At 39.0% G+C, this 24,497-nt stretch overlaps 1 protein-coding gene across 1 annotated transcript in view; it reads left to right on the top strand.

The window, feature by feature from the left end:
* COG3 (component of oligomeric golgi complex 3) overlaps positions 1 to 24,497 on the top strand; it is a 53,791-nt gene that overhangs the window by 1,589 nt on the left and 27,705 nt on the right. The window contains exons 2-14 of the mRNA XM_019756980.3: positions 6,611 to 6,757; positions 8,376 to 8,437; positions 9,475 to 9,640; positions 10,260 to 10,334; positions 11,545 to 11,637; positions 12,230 to 12,355; positions 13,626 to 13,706; positions 14,264 to 14,307; positions 15,012 to 15,138; positions 15,749 to 15,840; positions 16,936 to 17,075; positions 18,353 to 18,513; positions 22,394 to 22,499. Coding sequence (XP_019612539.2) covers positions 6,611 to 6,757; positions 8,376 to 8,437; positions 9,475 to 9,640; positions 10,260 to 10,334; positions 11,545 to 11,637; positions 12,230 to 12,355; positions 13,626 to 13,706; positions 14,264 to 14,307; positions 15,012 to 15,138; positions 15,749 to 15,840; positions 16,936 to 17,075; positions 18,353 to 18,513; positions 22,394 to 22,499 — 1,420 coding nt within the window. The remainder of the gene's footprint in view (positions 1 to 6,610; positions 6,758 to 8,375; positions 8,438 to 9,474; positions 9,641 to 10,259; positions 10,335 to 11,544; positions 11,638 to 12,229; positions 12,356 to 13,625; positions 13,707 to 14,263; positions 14,308 to 15,011; positions 15,139 to 15,748; positions 15,841 to 16,935; positions 17,076 to 18,352; positions 18,514 to 22,393; positions 22,500 to 24,497) is intronic.

Genomic DNA, 24,497 nt, shown 5'->3' on the forward strand with positions numbered 1-24,497 from the left:
TGAGCTTAAAGGAAAGGGTCTGGAGTCAGGTAAATTGAATCTTTTCATTTGCGCCCCAGTCTTTCATATTTACACAACACAGTACCTGTCATTAGCCTCATGCAGCCATTTTAATGTGTGTCATGTGCCTACTCTGGGCTAGAAATTGAGGATAGAATAAGTGAGAAAGACCAGCTCTCTAGCCTCACGGAGCTGACAGAATTGTGAGGATCATGAGCATGAAAAAAAGAGCCAAGACGTTCAGACAGTGACCCAGGCTACAAGGAGCAGGAAACAGGATGGTGTGACACAGTGGGAGGAGGTGTGCCCTTCAGACAAGGAGGGGAGGCTTTTCTAGGAAAGTAAGTCTAAGGTGAGAACTCCTCGTGGAAAACAAGAAGCCAGCCTTGCAAAGACGAGAAAAATAACATTCTAGCTGGAGGAAAAAAGCAGGGCTAAGTCACGGGTAGGGGCTGACTTGACAAGGTCAAGTATTCAGGGAGGGGCTTCGGGTACACACAGCCTTGGCAGTGGATTCCTGTGAGAATGAAATAACCTGGTATTTACCCTCCTGGAATCTTTACTGGGGAACTTTTCTTTGCTCTTCAGCCCTCGTTTCCCCTTTACTGAAGTGTTTATATGTCTTGTGGGAAGACTTTGGAATTGAGTGTTTTTCTGTCCTTTTTCCCGTTACCATTCTTGTAACACGGGTGCTGCAAAAGAATGCCTTAATTGTTATTTTGTCCAACCAGTGTATCTCTAAGGGATTTTCTGTAGTGTTTCACAATTTTCACGAGATAAATTACTTCCTGAGCAGCTGGAACTAGGCAAGTTAGTTGAACAGCAAGAGTCCAGCTAACTCTTAACAAATCTCATACAGCTGTTAACTTCTTTAGGCAATAGCTTTCTCTGTTATGAAGGAGAACTATAGTCTTATCTTGGAAAGGAGATTATACCTTTTTATTTGGTGTTAGCCAGCTGAGAGAAATGGTGGTAGAATATTTGCAGTAGCATATTAGGTGGACAGGTTTTGTAGCCAGGGCAAATATTTCAGTAGTGAGGGCCATTTTCTTTCAACTGGACCTAGTAATTCTTGATAAAATGCTAAAATAATTGGCTCTGAAATTTACGTGTAATTTACTGTTACAGTTGTTTCCTAAAGGCTCTGTGACATTACACGTGATATTTAACTTTTCTCATCCTGTTTTGTCATTATAAAACAGGGATTATAATCTTGTCTATGGGGAGTTGTGAGACTTAAATGAAATCATGTATGGAAAGTGCACCTGGCAGGCTACCTCTATTTTTCACGCGCTTTCCCCTCCCACGTGATTAGCATCTTAAAAGAATAGATTAGAATCTTATGATCCTCAGTGGGAGTAGGTGTCACTCAGACCAAAGGTAAAAAATGAAGAGATTAGGTGCTTCTGGAAGTTTCCAAGACTCTATCTGTACCTCTTCAATGATTTGCTCCAGAGAAAGTAACACCAGTTTCCATTTAGGGAGTTGTTCGAGTAGATTGATTATAAAGGTGATTATCTCCAACCCAGAACTGTGCAAGGAGTAAAGTTTGGGAGAAAAAGGTGTAGTATTTGTTTGATTTTTCCTGGACCTGTTCATCTGGTCCCCATGTAATTAGTATTTAACGTGTTAGTGTCCCTATGTTCATAAACTGTACAATAACTCTCTAGAGCTGCCAATCAGGAACCTAGATCTGTGCTCTTCTTTCTAGAGGCAATTGTCTGCTCCATCTGGAAGCAAGTGAATCAGGCTTTCAGTCATCGCCACTTGAGGAGTGAATGAGAGGTCAGACTAGGAAACTTCGTGATACCGCCACCCGTTCTTGCTTTGCCCATCTATTCCAGGTGCTTTGAGAAAAGAAGACAGCTTGGCAGATGTACCTACTGGGAGATTTTTTCATATGCTGTTGAAAAGCAGCTTGTTTTGTTACTTTAACAATTTTCTTAGAATTGGTTACAAGTGTGGCTTGTCTGTTGCTTGGTTTGAGAGAAAAATGTGTTGTATTAGTGAGAACAAGGGACCAGGCCAGGAAGCTGCCTTCTGCTTCTGGTGTTTCAGAGTCCTTATGATTGAAAAGCAGTTAGTATTTGTGCAGGAAGTCAGCAAACAGAATGCTATTTCATACATTCAAGTGATTAGATTTACTCACAACATCTAGATTACAGATTATATCTGGAATATCTGTAGTAACTTCTCAAGTAAATTAGAAGGTAAATCTTTTTTGGTTCAAGATGACAGATTGAGCACATGCGTGTGACACGCTGGGATCCTTTTGATATAATAGTGATAAATGTGTGGCGCCCAAAAAACAAAGGTGGTATCAGTGACCCTGCAATTTGGGTAAATTTGTGGGAGTCAGGAAACGTATTATCATTTAAAAAATCAATCAGAACAAGTTGTAAATATTATAAATTTTGCCAGTCTATAAAAAAGAGATGGTAGGTGACAGAATTTGAGAATATGTACAGAAGAAAATATTAGGGGTATTCATTTCTTCATTTTATGTAGTGGGGAGTCAATAGATAGGACATCAAATTGACGAACTCAAACACAATACTGTAAATCTGTGTTAGAGATACAGAGTAACAATCAAAAATATTGAATCCAATTAAATTTGTTAAAGTTGGGGGTAGAGGAGAATTTTACTTTTCATTGGAACTCTTCTGATGATAAGGAATAAAAAATATTACGTTCATGTGTTTTGAATAATTTCTATAAAAGAAGATTGATAAAAATTGCAGATAATCTCTTTGGTTCCTTCTCCTTTTAAAGTTCTTCATTCTACTCTCAAATTCCTTAAAAATTAAGTTCTTAAATTATAAACATTGGTATTGCCTCTGAGAAGAAGAATTGTAAGGGCAGAGAAGATGGGAAGAAGGAAGGGAGACTTCGCTTTTTACTTAAATAATCATTCTGTACTCCCGGGCCCGATACAGCTTAATAACAATTAGAGAGTTACGAATTTAAAGAGAATAAATTCCATCTTTTCCTTATACTCTGTTGAAGGACAATTGAAAATGCTGCATAGTAAATGAAAAAGCAAGGTGTGTATAGTGTAGTGTTATTTGGGTTGAAAAACAGGTGCACTTCCTTTGTATATGATCATTTGACACCATCCCACAGTTCTTGGATGTTTCATTCAGTTTTAATTTTCCCACTGTTTCCTCTTTATGGGTTACTTTTATGGCCCTATCGTCCAGTTCACTGATTCTTGACCTTCCTATAGCTGTGTTGGGTGAGTCCGTTGCAGGTGTTCTTCATCTCTTACCATGATGTTTTATTTCTAGCATTTCCTTTTGACTCTTACGGTTTTAATTTTTCCGCCGAAATTCTGTATCTGTTCATTTATTTATATTTTATACGAGAGCCTGTTATTTTAAATTCATTATCTGATAGTTTCAATATGTAGGTCATCTCTGAGTCTGGCTCTGTTGAGTGCTTTGTCTCTTGACAATGAGTTGTTTTTTTCCTTGCTTTTAATGTAATTTTGAATAAATACTGGATATTGTGTGCAGGCCAGTAGAGAATGAGGAAAAGAGTATTAATGCCTGGAAATAAGAATACCTCTTTTGTTAAGTTGTGAGTGTGGAGAGTTGTATTAGTCCAGTCAGGAGTTGAGCTTGGTTTAGGTGTTGCTCTGGTTATCTTTAGTTTACCTCTGGCTTCAAATTTCTCTGGTGTTACTTTTTTGCTTCGCATCGGGGCTGTGTTGCTGCAGGGTTTCCTTACCAGTCCTCCTCTCCCTCCGCTTTCTGTATGCTCTGCGCCTGCGTCGCAGAGTGTCTGTGCTTTGGCCTTCCCATAGCAGCAGATGGCAGGGCATTACAGCCTGGCGACAGTGGTAGGTGGGAGTTGTGTCTCCCAAGTCTAGCCTCGGTCTGGGGCACGTCTTTGCTCTTGGGGCTGGAAGGTGGAGCGGGCTCACGGATTCTGCCCTCCTTGGGGGTTCTGCCCTCCCCTGGGATTCTGCCCTCCCCCGGGGGTTCTGCCCTCCCCTGGGTTCTGCCCTCCCAGCGGTAGGAGACCTACTGTTCTAGGTCGTCCATTGTTTCTTGCCTTTCCTCCAGGCGTAGTGCTGTTTTCTTTTCCCTTTCCCCATCTGTAGAGGATATTCCTGTGTGCCTGAGGGATGATGGGATTTGCTGCCCTTCTTAAGACTTTGGTTCCAAGGGGAGAAGGTTCTGGATGGGGCTTTGTGCTCTGCTTTCCCACGGCGTCTCTGTGAGGGGGTGCAAACTCCCCGTGTGTCTGTGGCTTCCAGGCTTTCTGTACTCACGCCCTAGCCTTTGCAGTGCGGGGAAATGGATGCTGAGTTCTCGCCTACTTGTATGGGGCTTATTCTTTCTTTCTCCGTGACCTGACGTGCCACCGGTCCACCGGTGAGCCCCTGCTCGCATTCCCTCTCTCCCTGGAGGTTCCCGTCTTACACAGAGTTTAAGCTGCTTGGTTACTCTGTAGTCTCAGCTCTCTGATGGATTTAAGAATAGTTGTGATTTCATATATTATTTATCTTTTTCTTTTAGGGTGCAAGCAGTACTCTGTCCAGCTTTCTTTATCTTAGCCTAGCCTCCGTTTGCTTCCCGGTATACTTTTCAAATTGGAGCCTAACCACCGTCTCCCTCCCCTTTGCGCCTTGGATGTTGTGTAAGCAGTGCTGATAGAATTATATGTTTGAATTTTGTCATGATCTGTTCATATAAAACTAAATTTTACTATTAATAAAATAAAATTTTGTAAAGCTAGCTTCTGGACGATTCCGTTCCCAAGAAGCAGCATAGATTCTGATCTATAAATTTACTTACTCTGTTGCTGCTAATGAATAGGAATAATAATAATATGATACACGCTGTAGCTCAAATTTATTGGGTGTTTGTTATATGGTGGGCGTTATGCTAAGTACGCGGAGCACTGCCTCTGATGGGTCGCCTCCCCCTCTCCGGAGAGACAACTTGCTGGTAATTGGGGTCGTTGCACAGAGCGTCAACAGGCGGCTATCTCAGCACAGCTTCCGCTGTCCTCCAGAACCCTGGGTGGCAGCATGCAGTTCCTGGTGACACTTTAAACTTAAGATAGATTCTCACCGGATTTGAGAAACTTAATTCGTACTGGGCCACAGTCCTTTTATACTCGGGTTATGTCCCCGTTCAGGAAGAGTTGACGTGAACAAGTGATGCCCTTAATACAGCGTTTGTCATCTAGCCCCGCCTGGCTTTCGCGTCAGACTCATCGATGGGGAGACAGCAGATCGAGGACCTTCTCCCCACACTTCTGTTGTTCTGCGGCTTCCCAGCAGTCTAATCAGAGCCCGTTTTCCCATACTTGGGTCTTCTTTTCACAATGGCCTCATGATACAGATAACGTAATTCCTGTTTTCTAGCAAAGAAATTGAGTGTTAGAAGCATAAAGTAGTTTGCATTGTCACACAGCTTTTCAGTGAGCAGGAGCACGGTTCAAACCAGGCTCCATTATAATGTCAGTCACCCAGCCAGAAGGTGTAGCCCTACTTGAACCCAGGTACAAAATCCCTATATTTAAAGAGTTGTATCATGTTTCACCGAAAATAACACCTAACCGGAAAATAAGCCCTACCATGATTTTTCAGGGTGACATCCCCTGAACATAAGCATAATGTGTCTTTTGGAGCAAAAATTAGCATAAGACCCGGTCTTATTTTCAGGGAAACAGGTATTTCTAAATTAGTGGTGGTGTATTTTGTATCTATCCTATTTTAACTTTAAAGAGAGAATACGGCCTGTCCTCAGATGAAATTTCTGTATCTAGAAAACTAGCCGAGGAGGTGGTTTCCTCAGGCCTTGTAAGAAGTCTTCTGTTGCTGGACCTTAGATGTCACGCCCTAAGGACTGGAGATGGGGTTGAAACAAAACAATTGGGCCCTTCTACCTTCCGCAGCATCCACACTCCCTTTAGGTCTAAGAGCTTGTCTGTGTGATGACAGGGGAGTTAACACCTGGCCTGTCGTCAGCAGCAGAGAACTAGGAAGTATCGTAGGTCCGATGGCATGGGAGGTGAGAGGCCTTGTCGCTGAGGCTCTTCTGAAACGGAAGGGAAACTCGAAAGTTCTTTCTGTTCGGTTGTGATTTCAGCATTTGTCAGAAAGAAGGTGTGGGTGGAATGTGCCAGCAGTGGATGTGGTAGAAGGAGGTGATGTCTATTGGTACTTAATTCTTGGATGTGATTTGTTTTCTGTTTGTTGGTTTTAATGCCTTCCATCCTTTGTGTTAGATAATGGGGAGGCCAAGCTGCTTCAGCAGCGCACAGGTTTTGCCTTTGGTGCTGTTTCACTAGAGGTTCAAGTAAGAAAATGTGTGTGGATTAGCACAGGTTCACGACCAGTATTACAAAGGTAACTCAAAAACCATACTCACGAATAGTGGGGTATCAGTGTCATGTTTACATTTTCAGACCAGTATTGAATACAGAGAGCCTAGTTATAAATATTAGTATTACAAGGCATTTATTAACCTCAAATGGTTTAATAGAAAACGTTCCTTTCCTTTTAAAAACAATTGAGATGTAATATCAATCTTGAGTTAAGTTCAGAGAATTTTTAAGTTATTTAAATGTCTTTGTGGCTCTTTTTTTTCCCAAGCTCCCAATTGAAGACTTGTGCAGTTTAACATCCCTGTCGCTGCCCATCACGCAGACGTCAGTAGTACCTGAATCTACAGAAGACATCCTCTTGAAGGGTTTTACTTCCTTAGAAATGGGAGAAGAAAGAATCGAAACCGCACAGCAGGTAAGTGCAGTATTGTTTCTAAGGATGCTTGATTATTTCAATGTCTCAAGACAGGGTTAAATGAAAAAGGTCCTAATTAAAAATTCTAAATATTTCAAACTGCAGTTAACATCAAATCTTTCTAGAACGTTCTTGATTTTCTGTTACTTGTGGCTATTAAGTATTTTAAACCTATTGCTCAGGTGTATTTGCAGTACAGGTGAAAATGTGTATTCCAAGTTTGGATGTTGATAGATTATGATATTTATTACGGTTTTAATATTTTATGTATTTTGACTCCCCCCAGTGTATGACTATGTTAACAGCCCTCCCACTCCCCCACCCCCAGCATGCATGGGCACGCACACCCCTTTGCCTGTTGCTGGGTAATTTCTTTTTTAAAAACCTAAATATCCTCTTTAGAAGAGCCCTGAAGGTTACTTTTAGTAATGTAGCATGCATGACTTTCTCTGGGTTTTGCTTATTCCTGATAATAAACCTGTGTACAATAGTGTCTTTTGCCATTTCCTCTGCTTGTGTTTCTGTCCTGTGAAGAATCAAAGCTGAGACACTTACTGAGTAAAATGTTAAGTAGATGTGTGGACGTGAACATACGGGAAGTGGAGAGAGGCAGTGCGGCAAAGCGATAGAGTGTAGCTCGCTTCCCATCTTTGTGAGCCTAGGCAAGTTCCTTACCTTCTTAGATAAGTTAGTTTCCGTACGAGTAAAGCAATGGTGATTATACACCTGTGCCATAGGGTTCTTGTGCGAATTCAGTAAGGTAATGCCTGTCAGTGCAGCGTGTGGCAGGCACGCAGCCGGGCTTCAGAAAGCGAGAGTCAGAGAACTTTCCAGGTTTAGTGTCCTGAGAGAATAAAGCGTGGCATTGACTTCGAATCCCAATTTGAGAAGATAATTTTGCACCACGTCTGTGACCTTATTTGGAAAAAAACTACATGCACGTCTCTTTTCAAGTTTAGAAAAATCTAATATATTGAGGTACAATTTACATACAATAAAATGTAATCATTTTAAGCGTACAGCTCGATGAGTTTTGACAAGCGTATGTGCCTTTATAACTACCATGTGATCAAGATGTAAAACGTTTCCGTCACCCAAAAAGTCCCTCATGCTTGTTTAAGGTCAGCCTGCCCATCTCGTTTTAATAATACGTATTTTCATAACCTCGGTGGTAGGGCCAGAATCCATACCCAGGTTTAGCTGATGCGAAAGTCCGTGTTCTCAAACCAGCCTGTTATTTTATGAGTTTATATTCTCAGTTCTTATTAGATAATATTTACCCAAAGCCTGATGTTTCCTTCTCAAATTTGGCCAATTAGCAAGTGGGTTTTAGCCTCTTGGGGAAGAAATATTTACTTCTTATGTATTGTATCTTTAATGCTCTTCTTTAATTAATACCGGAAATGGCCAATGTGTTTAATATCCTTTGCTTTTCCTAACATGTAGGTACTGACTATGCAATTAAATTATCGTCTCCTCGTTAAACCTAATTACTAATGTCTGAACCCCAAACAGTAAGACTTAGTGTTACCCTTTTGACTTGCTGGTTAGCATGTAGCCACTTTTCATTTGGTCTGTTTTAGTTTTGTTGACAGTATAATACTCTTTATTTTTGCAGTTTTTTTCATGGTTTGCAAAACTACAAACTCAGATGGATCAGGATGAAGAAACTAAATATAGGTATGTGGCTCTTGCATTGTTGTTCATCCTAATTTTTAGATCACAGTCGTCTGACGCGTTTTGTAATCTGTGTCTTTAAACAAAATTAAGGTACAGAGAAAACTCCAACAGCAGCATTTTCTTTAAAAATAGCCAGAGAGGATTTCGGTCAACCTGTATTGGAAGTTGTGCAATTTTTTTTTGTAAGTTACATTGTAATTAATAGGTTAGGAGGGGAGATTTTTTTAGGTAAGTCTAGAAAGGTTTGGGTTCAAGTGGGAATTTGACAGGCACTCTAAGAGGTGTTTGTTGCCTTTCTTAGAAGAGACCACCAGACTTCGGGCATGGCCAGCTAGACTCGAGGATGTGACCGAGTTGTCCTGTTTGTGTGTACTGAGAACGTGGGGGAAGGATGGGGTGGTTTCTTGCTGATCTGGGAACGGGGGGGTGGAGCATTTGCACTCAGCAAACGGTTATTGACTGTAATTGCTAAGCACTGTGTTAGGCTCTTTGTATGATTCCATTCAGTGTTCAGAGCAGCTCTGTGAGGAAAGGTAATGTTATTTCCACTTTACAAATGAACGAACTGAGGCCTGAACATATTAAATAACTCGATTAATGTCATGGAGACTTGGGCAGAGCTGGGATTTGGACTGAGGTCTTCTAATCCGAGTCCAAAATTCTTCCCATGGCATCTCACTATCTCTCAACGGTGGAAGTGACAGGAAAGATTGACCTAATTAATCCCTCGGGATGGCCCTGGTGTCCCGCCTTTGAAAGTCGAACTGGTGATTTGCAGCCTTCCATGTAAAAAGCCAGTTTATGGCTTTAAGGCTGATTTCTTTGGTTGTTCCTTTTCATTTCAGGAATTTTCCTTAAGTATTGAAACAGTTTGTAACAGCTTTTGGTACATTTCTGAATATACTGAACTAGAGTGACTAGGTCCGACTCTCCTCCTGACATTCAAGCATTTGGGGAAAATGAGACTTTGTTGTTTATTGATGATGCTTATTGGGGGAAAATATTATTGCCAATCCCCTTTTGGTTCTGTTTTCTAGACAGATGAGGGATTACTTGTCTGGGTTTCAGGAGCAGTGTGATGCCATATTGAATGATGTAAACAGTGCTCTTCAGCATCTGGAGTCCTTGCAGAAACAGTATCTGTTTGTGTCCAATAAGACAGGAACCCTGCACGAAGCCTGTGAACAGCTCCTAAAGGAACAGGTAACTTGCAGTAGGAGAGAGGGCCGCTGATCGTATTTAATATTTTAGTTTTATGTCGATGAATACAATTTAGTTCTCGTTTCCTTAATTTCTCCAACTGGATATTGAACCCTGCTCAGTATGAGGCTCTTGACATTTTATTCTTAATAAGCTTACGCAAACGGGCAAGGGCACGCTTTCCTACGTTTTGAGGTGTTAGATCTCAGTACAGTTGCAGAGTGAAGAGGACCTGTAAGTTTGCTCTGTCTACTTGTTAATATTGCCCCTTTTCAGACAAGCACAGGGATTATAGTGGCGGGGGGTTTAAGAAAAGGTGACCTGATCTAGGGTGCACTTAAATTGTGACTTAAAGATAGAATATTTAAGTTACTATCATTACCTCATGTGTATTCTGTTTGTAAAAAGCAATCATTTATTTTATAAGATTATATATAATTTACTGTAATCATCATTGCTTATTGTAGTCCATGAATGCAAAAATCTTTGAGCATTGTTCTGAAATCTTATGTCTATTATAAATCTACATGTCTAATATAAATCAGTTCAATGTAATTTTGAGACTGGAGTGTGGATTCTTATGTTCTTATAATAATTGATTTTTCTCTTTTAAAAACTCAAGTCGGAACTTGTTGATCTGGCTGAAAACATTCAACAAAAGCTTTCCTATTTTAATGAATTGGAGACTATTAACACAGTAAGCATGTTTTTTACTTTTTGTGAAATTAGTGACTTTATTTTATATTTCCCTTTGTAAGTATAATCTGTAAACCTATAAATTGGCTTGAGTGATATTTTTTAACTTAATAGTTTGCTTTCTGAAAGTGTTCCAATTTGTGATCAATGGACGTATCATTACCAGTTCAGATTTTTTCAAATATGATTTAAGTAATAGTTCTGCTTAAATTGTGTCATTGTTATTAAAAATCTCTTTGTTGATTACCTCTTATCTTATTTGTAAGCTCTGAAGAAGTTTGTAAGAAGAAATGCTAACTTTTAAATCTTGCTACTATAATAATTAAAACATTTTAAAAACTAATCTCCTTTGGTGTGAGGAAAAGTATAGGCCTCATAATGCTTACTTGTATTCCAAAGTGATAGTCTCGATAAGGCTGCTGTGTAAATGATATTTCTGGTTAATGATTAATAATAATAACTATATGTAAATCATGTTACTAAAATTGTTAAACTAATCATAATTATAGTTTACTCAAGACTTAAAAGTAAAGCTAGTACTTCTATGGGAAATAGTTCATTGCCAAGCTATTTGTATATCAGGATAAGAAATAATTGGCTGGTTTTGCTTATGTTTTACATATATTAGTTATGTTAAATGTATATTAAATTGTCTTATGTTTTAATATATGATTTTTTATATCAAGTGTTCAATCACACTTAATGTTCCTTATATTTATACTTAATTATTAGTATTACTTATATATTTATTTATATGTATATTACTTTCACAATATGACTGCTAAACATGTAGTGTGACTGCTAATTAGTTAATCCTTTAACCTTGAGAAAATGCCAGCATTTGAAAGTAAAAAATTTATGCATGCTATAAAGTACTAGTAAGTGGGAAGTCTAGGTACTTGATATGTTATTTTAATGTAACATTGTACAGTGGAGAGGTAGACAATATTTGCTAATTCATGAAGAGCCCCATTAAAGCTCATTAAGAATAACCTGAATTAAATCAGTGTTCTTTTCCAGTTGTTCTTTCTTCATTGTTACACATGGGCTACATTTGAGGATATTTTATCCACTCAAAATGTTAAAGACATTAGTATAACTTGTTACATGCTAAAGGGAAATATGCTAATTCTAATACAGAAGTGTCAACTTTTACCTCTACATTTTTTTGTGTCTGTGAATTAAGGCTGATTTTTCTTTTTCTCTTAAAGAAATTGAATTCTCCTACGTTGTCTGTGAATAGTGAAGGATTTATACCCATGCTGGCCAAGTTAGACGATTGTATAACATATATCTCCTCTCATGTAAGTCATGGCATTTCTGTGTAGTTTTAAGAAACCTGAACAGCCCTATGCTGCTGCTTCTCATGCTGCCAAGTCGTTATTGCGACTCAAGGGAGAATGTCTGTCTCTAATGTGCTTGGAGAAAACTGGTGAACTAGTCCTCGTCAGCAGTGGTGTAGGAAGTACTTCTAGCTGCGAGGCCGCCCCTGGAGGGGAGGAGGTCCGGCCGACAGCACACGGCGTTGTCCCATCTCTAAGGCTGAGCGATTCTTGCTGTCATGCTGCATGGTATCCCCCAAGGATTTATTGCTGTATTTATTCCCCCTACTCATTATTTTCCTAGTTGGGCCTGACATACTAGTCTTGATGTCTGTGGAATACTGAAAATATGTTTGTTAAACACTGCAAATGTTTGTTGAGGCCCCACTTTTTGCCAGGCACAGGGGCTTGTGACCCCGGCAGTCACGATATTTGTCCTGATGGAACTTGGAGTCTGTACACGGCCTCCTGACTTCTCTGTAGAGCTTCACGTGAAGGACATGCTGGGTTTCGTTCCAAGTGGGCTTTGTCAGCGTTGGTTTCCTCTTTGTAAATTTCTCCCTTTCCTTTGCAGCCGAATTTTAAAGATTACCCTGTCTATTTACTGAAGTTCAAGCAATGTCTTTCTAAAGCTTTGCACCTCATGAAGACGTACACTGTGAATACACTACAGAACCTCACAAGTCAGTTACTGAAAAGGGTGAGTGAACTGGTGAGGGTGATTTTGAGCCATTTAGCTTCTGGAATCTTAGTTTGAGAGCAGTACTTGTAACTCCGAAAGCTTCTTTACCTTTTGTTAAATAAGAATATGTGTTACAGTTTTGTTTATAATAGGAAAAATGGCTATGTTATGTCTGTCCATTATAGTCTTATTATCAGAGAATATACAACAGTGTGAGAAGTGTTCAGTACTATATGAGAAATATTAAAATAAGATTCTAACTACTTGTACTTCAAACATTTTCATATCTTTTTCATGAAAATATTGGCAAGAAATATACCAAAATAATGAAAGTGGTTTTATCTGAATGGTGGGAGTACATGTGGTGGATAATTTGAACTTTTTTCTTTACATATGATGGACAATTGATTTTTCTATATTTAGCAAATGTATCTTTATTGAGCACGCACTAAATGCCTGATATTGTATTAGAAATTACACTGTAACGAAAAGGAGCTAGCAAGGTCCCTGCCTTCGTGGAGCTTATATTCTGGAGAAATAATCAGTAAAGAAGAAAGCAGATTAATCAGTTGCAGATTGTAGTGGATGCCAGGTGGAAAGTGAGCAGAGTGTTAAGTTAGAAGACAAGGGTTAACTGGTGAGGTGTGTGGGACAATCACTGAGCACATTTCTTTCCTAAGAAAATAAAACCGTAAATATTATGCATCGTACTTTTTAAGTTTAGTTTCTAAGGAACATGGAATATATCAAGCTTTCAGTTCTAAGCCACTGATTTTTGGGTTGCATTTCCCCGTTCACATTGCTTTTAGCTGACATATCAGCGAGACTGTATAATTCTTCTATTTTGTAAAATTTTAGTAAGTTTAGGAAACTAATACCTAATAGGTACAGCTACTAGTGTGTAACGTGCTTTACTGTGGAGCTGCGTAGTCTTGATGAGTATATGCGATCACTGTTTGGTGGATGCTCTGAATCTGAGGGTAAGTCATTTGGCCAATGTCCTCCTCTCAGTAAATGACTGAGTATGAATCTGAATTCAGGTCTATTTACCGCTAAAATTCATGTAACAAGGGAAAGTTGTAGTTATAAAGAGGAGGGAGATGAAAGTTCCTCATAATTATTTCTCATTTGAAGCAATAGTAATATTTAATCTCTGAGATTTTTCTCTCTAAGCTTTTGGTTGGTGTATAGGCCAAGCAGTAGCCATTTGAAAAGTTCGCATCACATTTTCTGAATACTTACTTGTTTGCTAATTGTCTTCCTTCCCCATCCTCCCCCGTTTCTTTAGGATCCTTCCTCTGTACCTAATGCAGACAACGCCTTCACACTATTTTATGTGAAATTTCGAGCTGCTGCCCCCAAAGTCAGAGTAAGTGTATTGACATCAGTCGGCTATTGCTGTGAAATGGATGTGGCCGGCCCTTTTGCAGGAGTGCCTGTGTGAGGCCCTTTGCTCAGCCCAGGAAGGCTTTGTCCTTCCCATTACATCACAGTATCTCAGCGCGGCCTTCTGAGCACAGAGCGCAGAGGCTCAGGGAAGGTGCCTAGAAGGAGGTGATACTTGAGCTTAAACAGCTCAGGTTTGTAGTTGACTTGAGGGGATATAAGGGCCTTTATACTAAGAGAACTGCATGTATAGGGCAGATTGTAGCGACATAACAGACAGGGACTTTGGGAGCATCATGTAGCTTGTTCTGACCGGACACGAGGAGGAGATGATGGGAAAGACAGGAGCGATGCCAGCGAGCACCTCACTGGGGGTGGCATGTCATGTCACTGTGGTGATGTTGTGGTATCATCGGGGATGTTTATGTTTCAGCGTCTTTGTAATTTACAGATTTTCTAACATTAACATGTTATAATCAAAATAATTTAAAAGTGGACTAAAACAGTTGGATTTTAGATGTGTTTTTTTTTATTCTGCAGACCCTGATTGAACAAGTAGAACAGCGATCGGAAAGAATACCTGAGTGAGTACCTAGAAGTTCTTCAGTTTCCATATTACCTTCCTCTTGAAGTACTATTTTCCCGATCTGTTAAGTCCCTGATCTTTTCTGAGCACTGCCTTGCATACTATTCAAGCTTTTTCTTGTAGCACATCACTTACTTTAGGGAGCAGGGTCGTGGACCTGACTTGATGAGTGTGCATTTCTCTGTTTATTTTTATTGAGGTATAATTGACATGCAACTTACTAGATTCAGAAACACAGCATAATGATTTAGCATTTGTATATGTTGGGAAACAATCACCACTGTAAGTCCAGTTAATATCCATCACCACACATAGTTACACATTTTTCTTTCTTGTGTTGAGAACGTTAAAGATTTACTCTCTCAGCAACTTTCAAATATGCAATACAGTGTTATTAACTACAGTCACCATGCTGTACATTTCTGCATAGGAATTTCCCATAGCACGGTTTCCTTTTTATTTGGGTCTATGTAAGATCTCTACTCTTGGAACAGAAATCTTTCTTTAAAAGATAAAGGTAATGGCACCACAGTTCATTATGTGTGTGTGTGTGTTTATATCTGTATATATAATTCATAAATATTTCCAGTATCTAATGTGGGCTGGAGAGGTTTGGCACCCTATTCTGGGATTTATGATCAGATTTAATTTACGTCTCTGAAATCAAACATTTATACTCCAATGTGACTTGCTTTTGATCAGATACCAGCAGCTGCTAAATGACATCCACCAGTGTTACCTCGAGCAGAGGGAGCTCCTTTTGGGCCCTAGTATTACCTGTACTGTCACAGAGTTAACCAGCCAGAATAACAGAGATCATTGTGCCTTGGTGAGTTTCTGTTTGTTTTGGTTTAACGTTAAAGCTTCTCTGAAATACTTTGATACCCTAGAAGCTACACTTGGCTGAGGTTTGGTTCCCGTATCAACAAACTTAAAGAATTTTTCCTTCAGTTATGACAAAGCTAGTTTAGCAAGTAGCATTCAACCTGGCAAAGTATTCTCATTTTCTTTTTTTTTTTTTGAGGTATGAAGATTCACAAATAAGTGTTATTCCTTGAAAGATGAGGTTTTGAAGTTTGTGGGTTTACATGGACAATTTATTCTTAGCTTTTGCTGCAGAAATGTTTTTTTTTTTAGTGTGATTTCAATTTGTACTGTAGAAAAATACGTAAAGATTCTGTTTTTAAATACCCCCATTCAACTAGAAAAGCAGTTTATTTTCACTGTCAAGAGTTTAGAAAATAAAGCATAAAAAGAAAATAAAAATCACCCATATTTACATTATGCAGTAAACCATTGAAAACCCACCATTTTCTGTGCTTCAATAGTTGTTTTATGAATATATATGCAGAATCTCTTTGCAAATGACATGTTTGCTTTATTTCATAAACACTGGAATTGTGTGTCTTAACTGTAGGTGGTGTGTTTGTTTCCTGCAGATTCGCAGTGGCTGTGCCTTTATGGTCCATGTGTGCCAGGATGAACACCAACTTTACAATGAATTCTTCACAAAACCAACGTCAAAATTAGAGTAGGTGGTACCCAGACTTGAACTCTTGTTTTTATGATTTCATTTGCTAATGACCATAATAGCTTCTTATATTTTGGGAGTCATCTTAAATGAACTGCAGAGTATTTTAACTTTTGTGAATGTGCGAACAGAATATTGTTGGGTGGGGATAGTGGTTATTTGTTTTAAAGTAAGGGTGCAGTTTAAAGGCCACGTGCCTTTGCATTGTTCATAACCTAATTATGGAGACAGTGTGGTGTGACAGTATGAATCCTGTATAGTAAACTAAGTAAGTCTTGGGATCTAGAGCCCTTTATCTCCACAAGTATAATAAATCCTTGTAGTTAAAAAATCCTGTGATCGTAACAAATGAAAGACACTTAAAGATACAGACACTGCTTAATATCCTTTAAAAAATATTTTCTCAGTGTCTTTCAGATCCACGGTTAGTCACTTTTGGTTTCTTCATATTGGCGATTCTGACTGTTACAAAGATTCTAAGACCTTTGCAATGGGGAAGAGACAAATGTCTCTTATGGTTTTGATTGGGTTGAGGACTTTTGATGAAATACATATAGATGAATACTACTGACAATAGGAAGAATACAAACAACACAATTTTTTTCTTTGCAAATGATTTTTGTCAAAATATTTGTATATCTAGAGTACATTGAGTTTTGTTTATCTAAATCTGTAAGTATTCAAGAATTTTGAACCTATCTTTCCTGGGGAAAATATTACCATTTGATTCACAGTGATGTAGAATATAAAAGGATGATTAAGTCTACTATAATATTTCTTATTGTTTTTGAAAGGACATATGCAAAATTATTGCTGAAATAAGTAAAAGTTGTAGTAAATTGACATTTGCCGGGGGCGGGGGGGGCAACTAATTTGAATTGACTGCTGATTGCTTATTGATTCTGAGGTTTTAAAGCAAAAATACTTTACAGAATTACTTTCAGCCATTCACTTACATTGTGTAATATTCCCTATACTATTTTCCAGTAGGTTTTTACTATTGTTATTGGCTGGAAGGAATCAATGATGTCTTTTAAACTATTGGAAAATCCTGAAAAGATTACTACTAAACCATGTTTTATTCCTTTATTTTAGTGAACTTTTGGAGAAACTGTGTATGTCATTGTATGATGTCTTCAGGCCATTGATCATTCATGTTATTCACTTAGAGACTCTTTCGGAACTTTGTGGGATTCTTAAAAATGAGGTGCTTGAAGATCATGTACAGAACAATGGTAAATGATAAGTAGAAGTGATAATTTTGAAGGTCTTTTTAATTATATCTGTGGCTCAGTGAATTTGAAAAAGATGAGCTCTTCCTCCCCCCCTACCCCACTACTTAGATAAATCTAATATTTTTGAAGCCTGGGTTGATGCCTTGTCCCTCTTTGAATCAACATGTACCTTATTCTGTGACTAAACATACAAATTAAGTGGGGAAAGCATTTTAAAATCTGGGCAAAGTTAGTAATAAAATAATTATAGTTACTTTTCTTTCTGGCATCTGAAATCCAGAGAGAACGGACCATCAGTTTTGTGTTAGGCATTTCTAGTACCTGTTACTAGGATATATAAAGTAATTGACTATATTGTATACTCTTGATTAAAAAACAGGAATTATTTTAGCATACGTACATAATAATGATTCATCTTTTTGAAATTACAAATAAAGAGAAGCAATTCTCTGAAACAGTTTTACTTTATCCATGTGATACGATACGCTCAATATTTGATTTGATTGTCATAGAAAACATGATTTTCCTAATGATGCTTAGGTACCTTTAAAAAATACCCTTCAAGTAATTATTTTACTGGCAGAAATTATTTGACTTTTCTTAGGAGATACTATGGGTCTGTTATTCTTCCAAAATTTCTTGTTCTGCTGCATTTAGTTCATTCTAAGATGTACATTTTCATGCTTCTGAATTAAAGATGCTTTTTTAAAATTGTGAACATTTATATGACTGTGTAGTGTCTCCAACTCCTCAGCCCTTGGGGGAAACTATTACTGAATTACTGATGTGTCTTAACATTAATGGCATCTTTGAAATTCTGTATAAACGCATGTCTCATTTATTATTATTTTTTAGTCATTTTTCTTTGTGAAAACATTAACAAGTTATTAATATCTGTGGGATTCAATTTATTTGTAAAATGGGGATGGTAACCTAATTATAAGCTGCCCTAGCTATCTCTCAGGGTTGGTCTGAAGCTGTATGTTTAAGTCAGATCTTATTATTCATATTAATAACAAATAATTTCCCTTCCTGGGAAGAAGGTGTAAGGGCAAATCTATTTCCCAGTTTTAAATTTGAGGAAATTGAAAGACATTTGTTAAATTTTTCTGACGTCATTGAGTCATGCTGAAATACATACAACCACAGTCCCTGGAACAAATGTGAGTCATTCTGTTACTAGACAATTTAGTAATATTTTTGCCTGTTTAAGGAAAGTATTTTTCTGACTCTAAAGGAACGAATGAATGACTGCAATTTTTTTTTTTTTTACCCAGCCGAACAGCTAGGGGCATTTGCAGCTGGCGTAAAGCAGATGCTGGAAGACGTGCAAGAGCGGCTGGTCTACCGAACCCACATCTACATTCAGACAGACATCATTGGCTACAAGCCGGCTCCTGGCGACCTGGCGTACCCCGACAAGCTGGCGATGATGGAGGTGCGTTCTGCTGACTGGTCTCCCTCTCACCTCCCAAATCTTTGGCATGTTTTAGAATAGTTCAGATAGGATTTTTCTTGTTAATTCTCACTCAAAATGGAAAATCAAGATAAACGTGCCATAGAATATTTTTAAATATTACGAGTTCATACTGAAACCTCCAAATCAGATCCGTTTCCGTAGGGTTCTTCCTCGTCTTCCCCCATTCCATATTGGTCTTTCTCTTCTCTCACAAAAGAAACCCTGGCTTCTAGCACCTTCTGTATGTTTCTCCATTTGCTCCAAGTTCCAACATACACAAAATTAGTTTCAGAATTACACCAACACTGTAGCTAACAACAAGCTTACTAAATTCAAGATTTTTGTACTTTCTGTCCTTAGAATATATCCTACTAAGATATACAATCAGATTATTGTCAACTGTGGATCTGAAGATTTTAAATTTAAGAGCTAATCGCTGTAGAGGTTTTGCCCATGTGAGGTTGCTGTGTGCATGGCACGGGGCGGGGGCGGGGCTAAGTGTAGCGTCAGACAGAACTAGGTCAGATTCCAGCGTCCATTAGTAGCTGTTACTTAACTTCCATGAAGATGTGTCAGTATTTGTAAAATAGGCTTAACAGTACTGACCATGGAGGCTTGTGAGACGAGAAAATGGCTAGAAAGTGTTTGCTGTAGTGGTCGTGCAGTAGACAGTGGCTTTTTGTTTAACCTTTGAAATACTTAAAAACACAACATTGACTGAAAATCGACAAGTGAAATATCCAACCCATCAGTTAAAATTTTGTTTTTAATTTTAATTTATTCCAGCTTCGTTGGGATATAACTGACATATTGCATTGTAAAAGTTTAAGAGCTACAGTGTAATTATTTGATGTACACATATATTGTGAAATGTTTACCATGATAAAGTTAACAGATCCGTCACCTCATGTAGCATCGAAATTTGTGTGTGGTGAGAACTTTTTAAAATCTGTCTTAGCAACTTCCAAATATACAATACAGTGTTATTAACTACAGTCACTAGGCTGTCCATTAGCTCCCCAGAACTTATTTATCTTATAACTGGAAGTTTGTACCCTTTGACTATCTTTCCTCCTTTTCCCCATCGCCATCCCTCACCCCTGGCAGCCACCTGTCTGTTTCTGTGATTTTGAGTTATTTAAAAAAAAATAAGACATTTGGCTTGTTAGTAAAGGTGAGTTTTGATTGTATGCTTTTCTGTATTAAATTTTAATATGAAAGGGGTTGTCTTTTCAGTGTCCCTTAACTTATAAGAATATGACTATTTCTTAACTGATTAAAACAAGTTACTTGATCTACTTTGTTTGAAAAAAATATTTAAAATACAAATACATTTTTAAAAGCTGTAGAATAAAGATTACCAGTAGCCTGGTGGTGCTAGTCAATTTAAAAACGTACCCTTGAAATAATTTTGCTGTCATCACGGTTTCAACATATTTTAAAAGATGTAATCTATGTTTGCCAGGTTTTTAAACTATCCTTTCTAAATGACTGTTGGTTTATAGCAGGAGTGCTGATAGACTTAAATCTAATTGTCTGTGAGAAACACATTAAAGTCCATTCCTTTTACCCGTATCCCATATTTATCAACTTGGTCACTTTTGTTACCAAGTGGTGGTCTCTGTTATTGTTACATGTGGCTTGGATATTATCTTGTTTCTGTTTAGACTGCTTCTCCTGATTTTTTCTTTTTTAAAATAGATTTTATTTTTTAGAATCGCTTTAGATTTACAGAAAAATTGAGAAGATACTACAGAGAGCTCCAATATACAGCACCAAGGCTCCTCTGTTCATTAACATCTTACTTTAGTCTGGTTCATTTGACACAGTTAATGAACCAGTGATGACATCGGAATTAACTGAAGTCCATTGTTTATTCAGATTTCCTTAGTTTTTATCTAATGTTGTTTTCTGTTTCAGAATCCCATTTCCAGTACCATATGACATTTATTTTTCATACCTTCTTAGGCTGCCCGTGGCTGTGACAGTTTCTCAGACTTTCCTTGTTTTTGATGATTTTAACAGTTTTGAGGAGAACTAGTCAAGCATTTTGTAGGTGTCCTTCTGTTGGAATTTTTTTCATGTTTTCCTAATGATTAGACTGGTGTTACGGGGTTTTGAGAGGAAAACCATAGAGGTCAAGTACCGTTTTCAGCACAGCATATCAAGCGTAAGTACTGACTTATCGCTGTTGATACCGCATTTCCCTGAAAATAAGACCGGGTCTTATATTAATTTTTACTGCGAAAGACGCATTAGGGCGTATTTTCAGGGGATGTCTTATTTTTTCATGTACAACATTTATTCAAATACAGTCGTCATCTTCTGGAATATCGTTATAACATACTAAATGTGTCCATCTAGCTGACAATCTTAACGGGCTTATTTTCTGGAAAGATCGTATTTTCAGGGAAATACGGTATTGACCTTGATCACCTAGCTGAGACAGTGTTGCCAGGTTCCACTGGGAAGTTCCTCTTTCTCCTACTTTTCCATACTGTCCTCTTTGGACAGTATGTGCAGCCTCCGTTAAAGAGTAGAAGTTATGCTCTGCTTCCTTGGGCAAAGGATATGCATAAATTATTTGGAATTTTTCTGCAAGGGAGGTTTGTCTTTATTCAGTCATTTGCTGATACCAGTATGGACTCATGAATATTTATGTTTTGGATTGTAGTCCACTGCTACTTTATTTTGTTGCTCAGATAGTTCCACTTCTGGTCTTTGTTTGCTCTTTCAGTTGGTTCCTGTGTCTCTTTGACCTGTCGCCTCAGTGTAGTGTTTCTTTTTCTTTTTTTCTTGTGAGCACTTTGTTATTTCCTGGCACTGCAAGAATCTTCAGGCTCATCTTTATGTTTCCTGCCTCAGCCCTCGAATCAGCCATTTCTTCAGGGGGTACTGGCTCCTTTATTGGAGAGTGGTGCTGAGGGTATTGCTGCTGTGAGTGTGGTGGCTTCTGGGACCTTTCAGCTGGGAGAGCAGGGAAACCTGTGTGTGTGAACTGGCTCATTCCTGTTGCTCCTCATCCTCACCAGCATTTTAACTTCACTTGTTTCAGTGCCCAGACTGATAAGTGTGTTGTAATAGGTACTTTTGTCTGAACGCTAACAGGCTTGAACTATGCCAGCCTGTTTAGTGTCCTTACCTGTTGTTTTAAGACTGTTTTCCTAAACTTTCATTCTTTCTCCTGACTTCTATTTATATTTGTTATATTTTGGGTAGTTATATTAATTATTTGTGTATTACTTTTTTTATAATGTATTATCAGCCTTACAGGGATATGGTAGGTTAGGGCATATAATATTGGGGCTGTTTGGTTTTTGCGCTGCTTTTATTATTCTGCAGGCTCGTAGTAGGAACTATCTTTTGGTGTCTGGGTGTTGCTGATAATAACTCCAGAGAGCAGATGACCGGTCCATGTGCAGGAGTTGCCCTGACCCTGAAGGCCACAAAGTGGGTGTGATGAGGGCTACATCTGTTTGCACCCCGATCTAGGAAACTATGTGCTCCTCATTCCTCCCCTCCCTTCCTTGTTTTCTTTATGAAATCTGAAATTTGAATACTTTGTTTCCAAACTTAGAGTTGAAAATGGTGCTGCTTATATGAGTCTTGTATATTTGAGCCTTCAGTGGATACCTGGTCATAGTTCTGAAATGAGTGCTTCAGAAAAGAGTCTGCATGTGTTGAGAATAGAACGCTATATACTAATTTAACCTTTTCATTTCCATGTGTTGTTTTGGTATAGTTCTCTTAGTTCATTTATTTATTAATTAGTATTATATCTTCATAGAAAGGACATGTTCATATTGCCAAACACAGCTGCAAACTACAGTTTAATGTTCCTTCTGATTTCTCTATACAGCAAATTGCACAGAGTATAAAAGACGAACAGAAGAAGGTACCTTCAGAAGCTTCGTTTTCAGATGTTCGGTTAGAAGAAACAGAGTCTAATAACCTAACAAAATCTGGTATGATGTTTTAACTTGCAGCTTTTATTTATTCCTTTATAAACTTTTATTGAGGATTTGTCATATTCCAGGCATGAGAAACAGCTTGTGCTTTTAAGGAGCCCACACTTTAGTGGAGGGAGATTGATGGGCCACAGACGTAATTCCGTGATGATGTGCTAAAGGGCAGCCTGGGATCATGGAAACGGGGCGTCAGAATTATGAAGGGACATGAGCTTTGAGTGCAGGAAGGCGGGTTTAGCGAGAAGTATGATGTCTGAAAGCTGTGGTGTTTGTTATAAAGGTGATGTGAGAGCGTTCGATTAGGTAAGGTTGTTTAAGGTAGACTAGCATGGAGGATTGCAAGACTGGCTGCCTTGGGGAAGTCAGGTGGTTTGGTGTGTTTGGGCGTAGGTTGTTTGTAGGAGGAGCCGGTGAAACAGGCCCGATTGTAATAGGTGTCAGGTGATATATAGTCTCTTGGACTTTGAACTGCCAGCTAATAATAGTGTATCAGGGTAACTGCACCATCAGATTTGCATTTTGTAAATGTATTGAATGCCTAGGACGGGGGTAAAAAAATACACACATGTATGGGCTAGCTTAGACTGGGTTGCATGTTATGCAAGGAGAAAATTGTGTAAGAATAACCATAGGTGCTCATGAGTTACCTAGACAACAAGCTAGATGCAAAGGAGGGCGTCCCTGCTCCCCAACCCCCAGCTGTAAAGGTGACACTAAGGCTCAGGTCCCATGGGACTGGCTGGGCGTGGGGAGCACTGAAATTCCATGGACTTGAAAGAGCCCCCGTGCCCCCAAATCCCTGGGTTTGGGGCACATCAAGTATTCTGAATCAACTCTATAAATGGTTGGCACCCCAGTCCAGAGTGCCAAGCCACCTGGGCATCCCCATCTGACACAGCCTTTCTATCCCGCTTGCTAGGAAGAGGGACCCACAGGAGTTGAAATGTTCTCTTCTGAAATAGAACTCACGCCACGTGGTAGGGTACCTCTTGCTCCTCGTATGAGTCTTGGTCCCAGTACATACCGTAACCTGGAAAGTCTTTTCCAGACTTGTTGGAGAAACTAGAATACATTTCTGTCCTTCCAACCCTGGCCTTGTACATTTTCCCTTTTCCCCCAAAAGCCCGTCTTTAACTCATTCCTGGCTTTACAAAAAAGTATTGTTGGCAGAACTGTGGAGACTGGTTAGGAGATTGTCTCTTTTGAAAGAAAGGTGGTTTGAATGGGGTGTGACGGCGGATGGGGAGAAGTATACAGGTGAAGGACATGGTTGCAGTTTGAATCAACAGAATTCGATGGCACACAAGATGTGAGGGCTGAGGTCCCTGTGGAACAACAGAGCCTCTGTATTATAGGGCCCTAGAGCTGTGCTGTCCGTTCAGGAGGTGACATGTGGCTAGTCTGCAAGTGTCACGAGTATGTAACGTACACACCAGATGCCCAAGACTTAATATGAAATAAAGAATGGAAAATACCTGATGAGCAGTTTCTGTATTGCTTACATGTTAAAATGATGTTTTGGATATATTGGATTGATTAAAATTCCACCGGTTTCTTTTTACTTCTTTTAATGTGGCATTTGAATGTGTCACATTTACGGCTCACATTGTGCTTCTGTTGGTCGGCACTGCTCTGGAGCTGTCCAGAGGAGGACTGGTTTAGAGGCGAAGGCCCAGGAGAGTTGATGTTTTGGGCTTATGCATGAGATGAGATCACACCCGGACAGAGTGGAGCCATCAGAGCAGAAACTGGGAGAGTCTGAAGCGGATGCTGACATTAGGAGCAGATGGAAGCAGAGGAGTGTCTGGGCGACTGGGGAAGAACAGGGGGTGTCAGCAGGCAGGGGCGAGGGTGTGACCGAAGTCAGAGGAGGGGGGGATGCAGTGGGGATGCAGTGTGTTTTGAATAAATAGGGGAGAAACAGGAAATCACAAAGGTACCGTGGTCAGAGACTGGGGTGCTAAGATGCAGTAATTGAGAGGTGGGATGGTTTGC

This window comes from Rhinolophus sinicus, chromosome 16, assembly GCF_057876585.1.
Source record: "Rhinolophus sinicus isolate RSI-liver-muscle chromosome 16, RSI-T2T, whole genome shotgun sequence".
Classification (NCBI taxonomy): domain Eukaryota; kingdom Metazoa; phylum Chordata; class Mammalia; order Chiroptera; family Rhinolophidae; genus Rhinolophus; species Rhinolophus sinicus.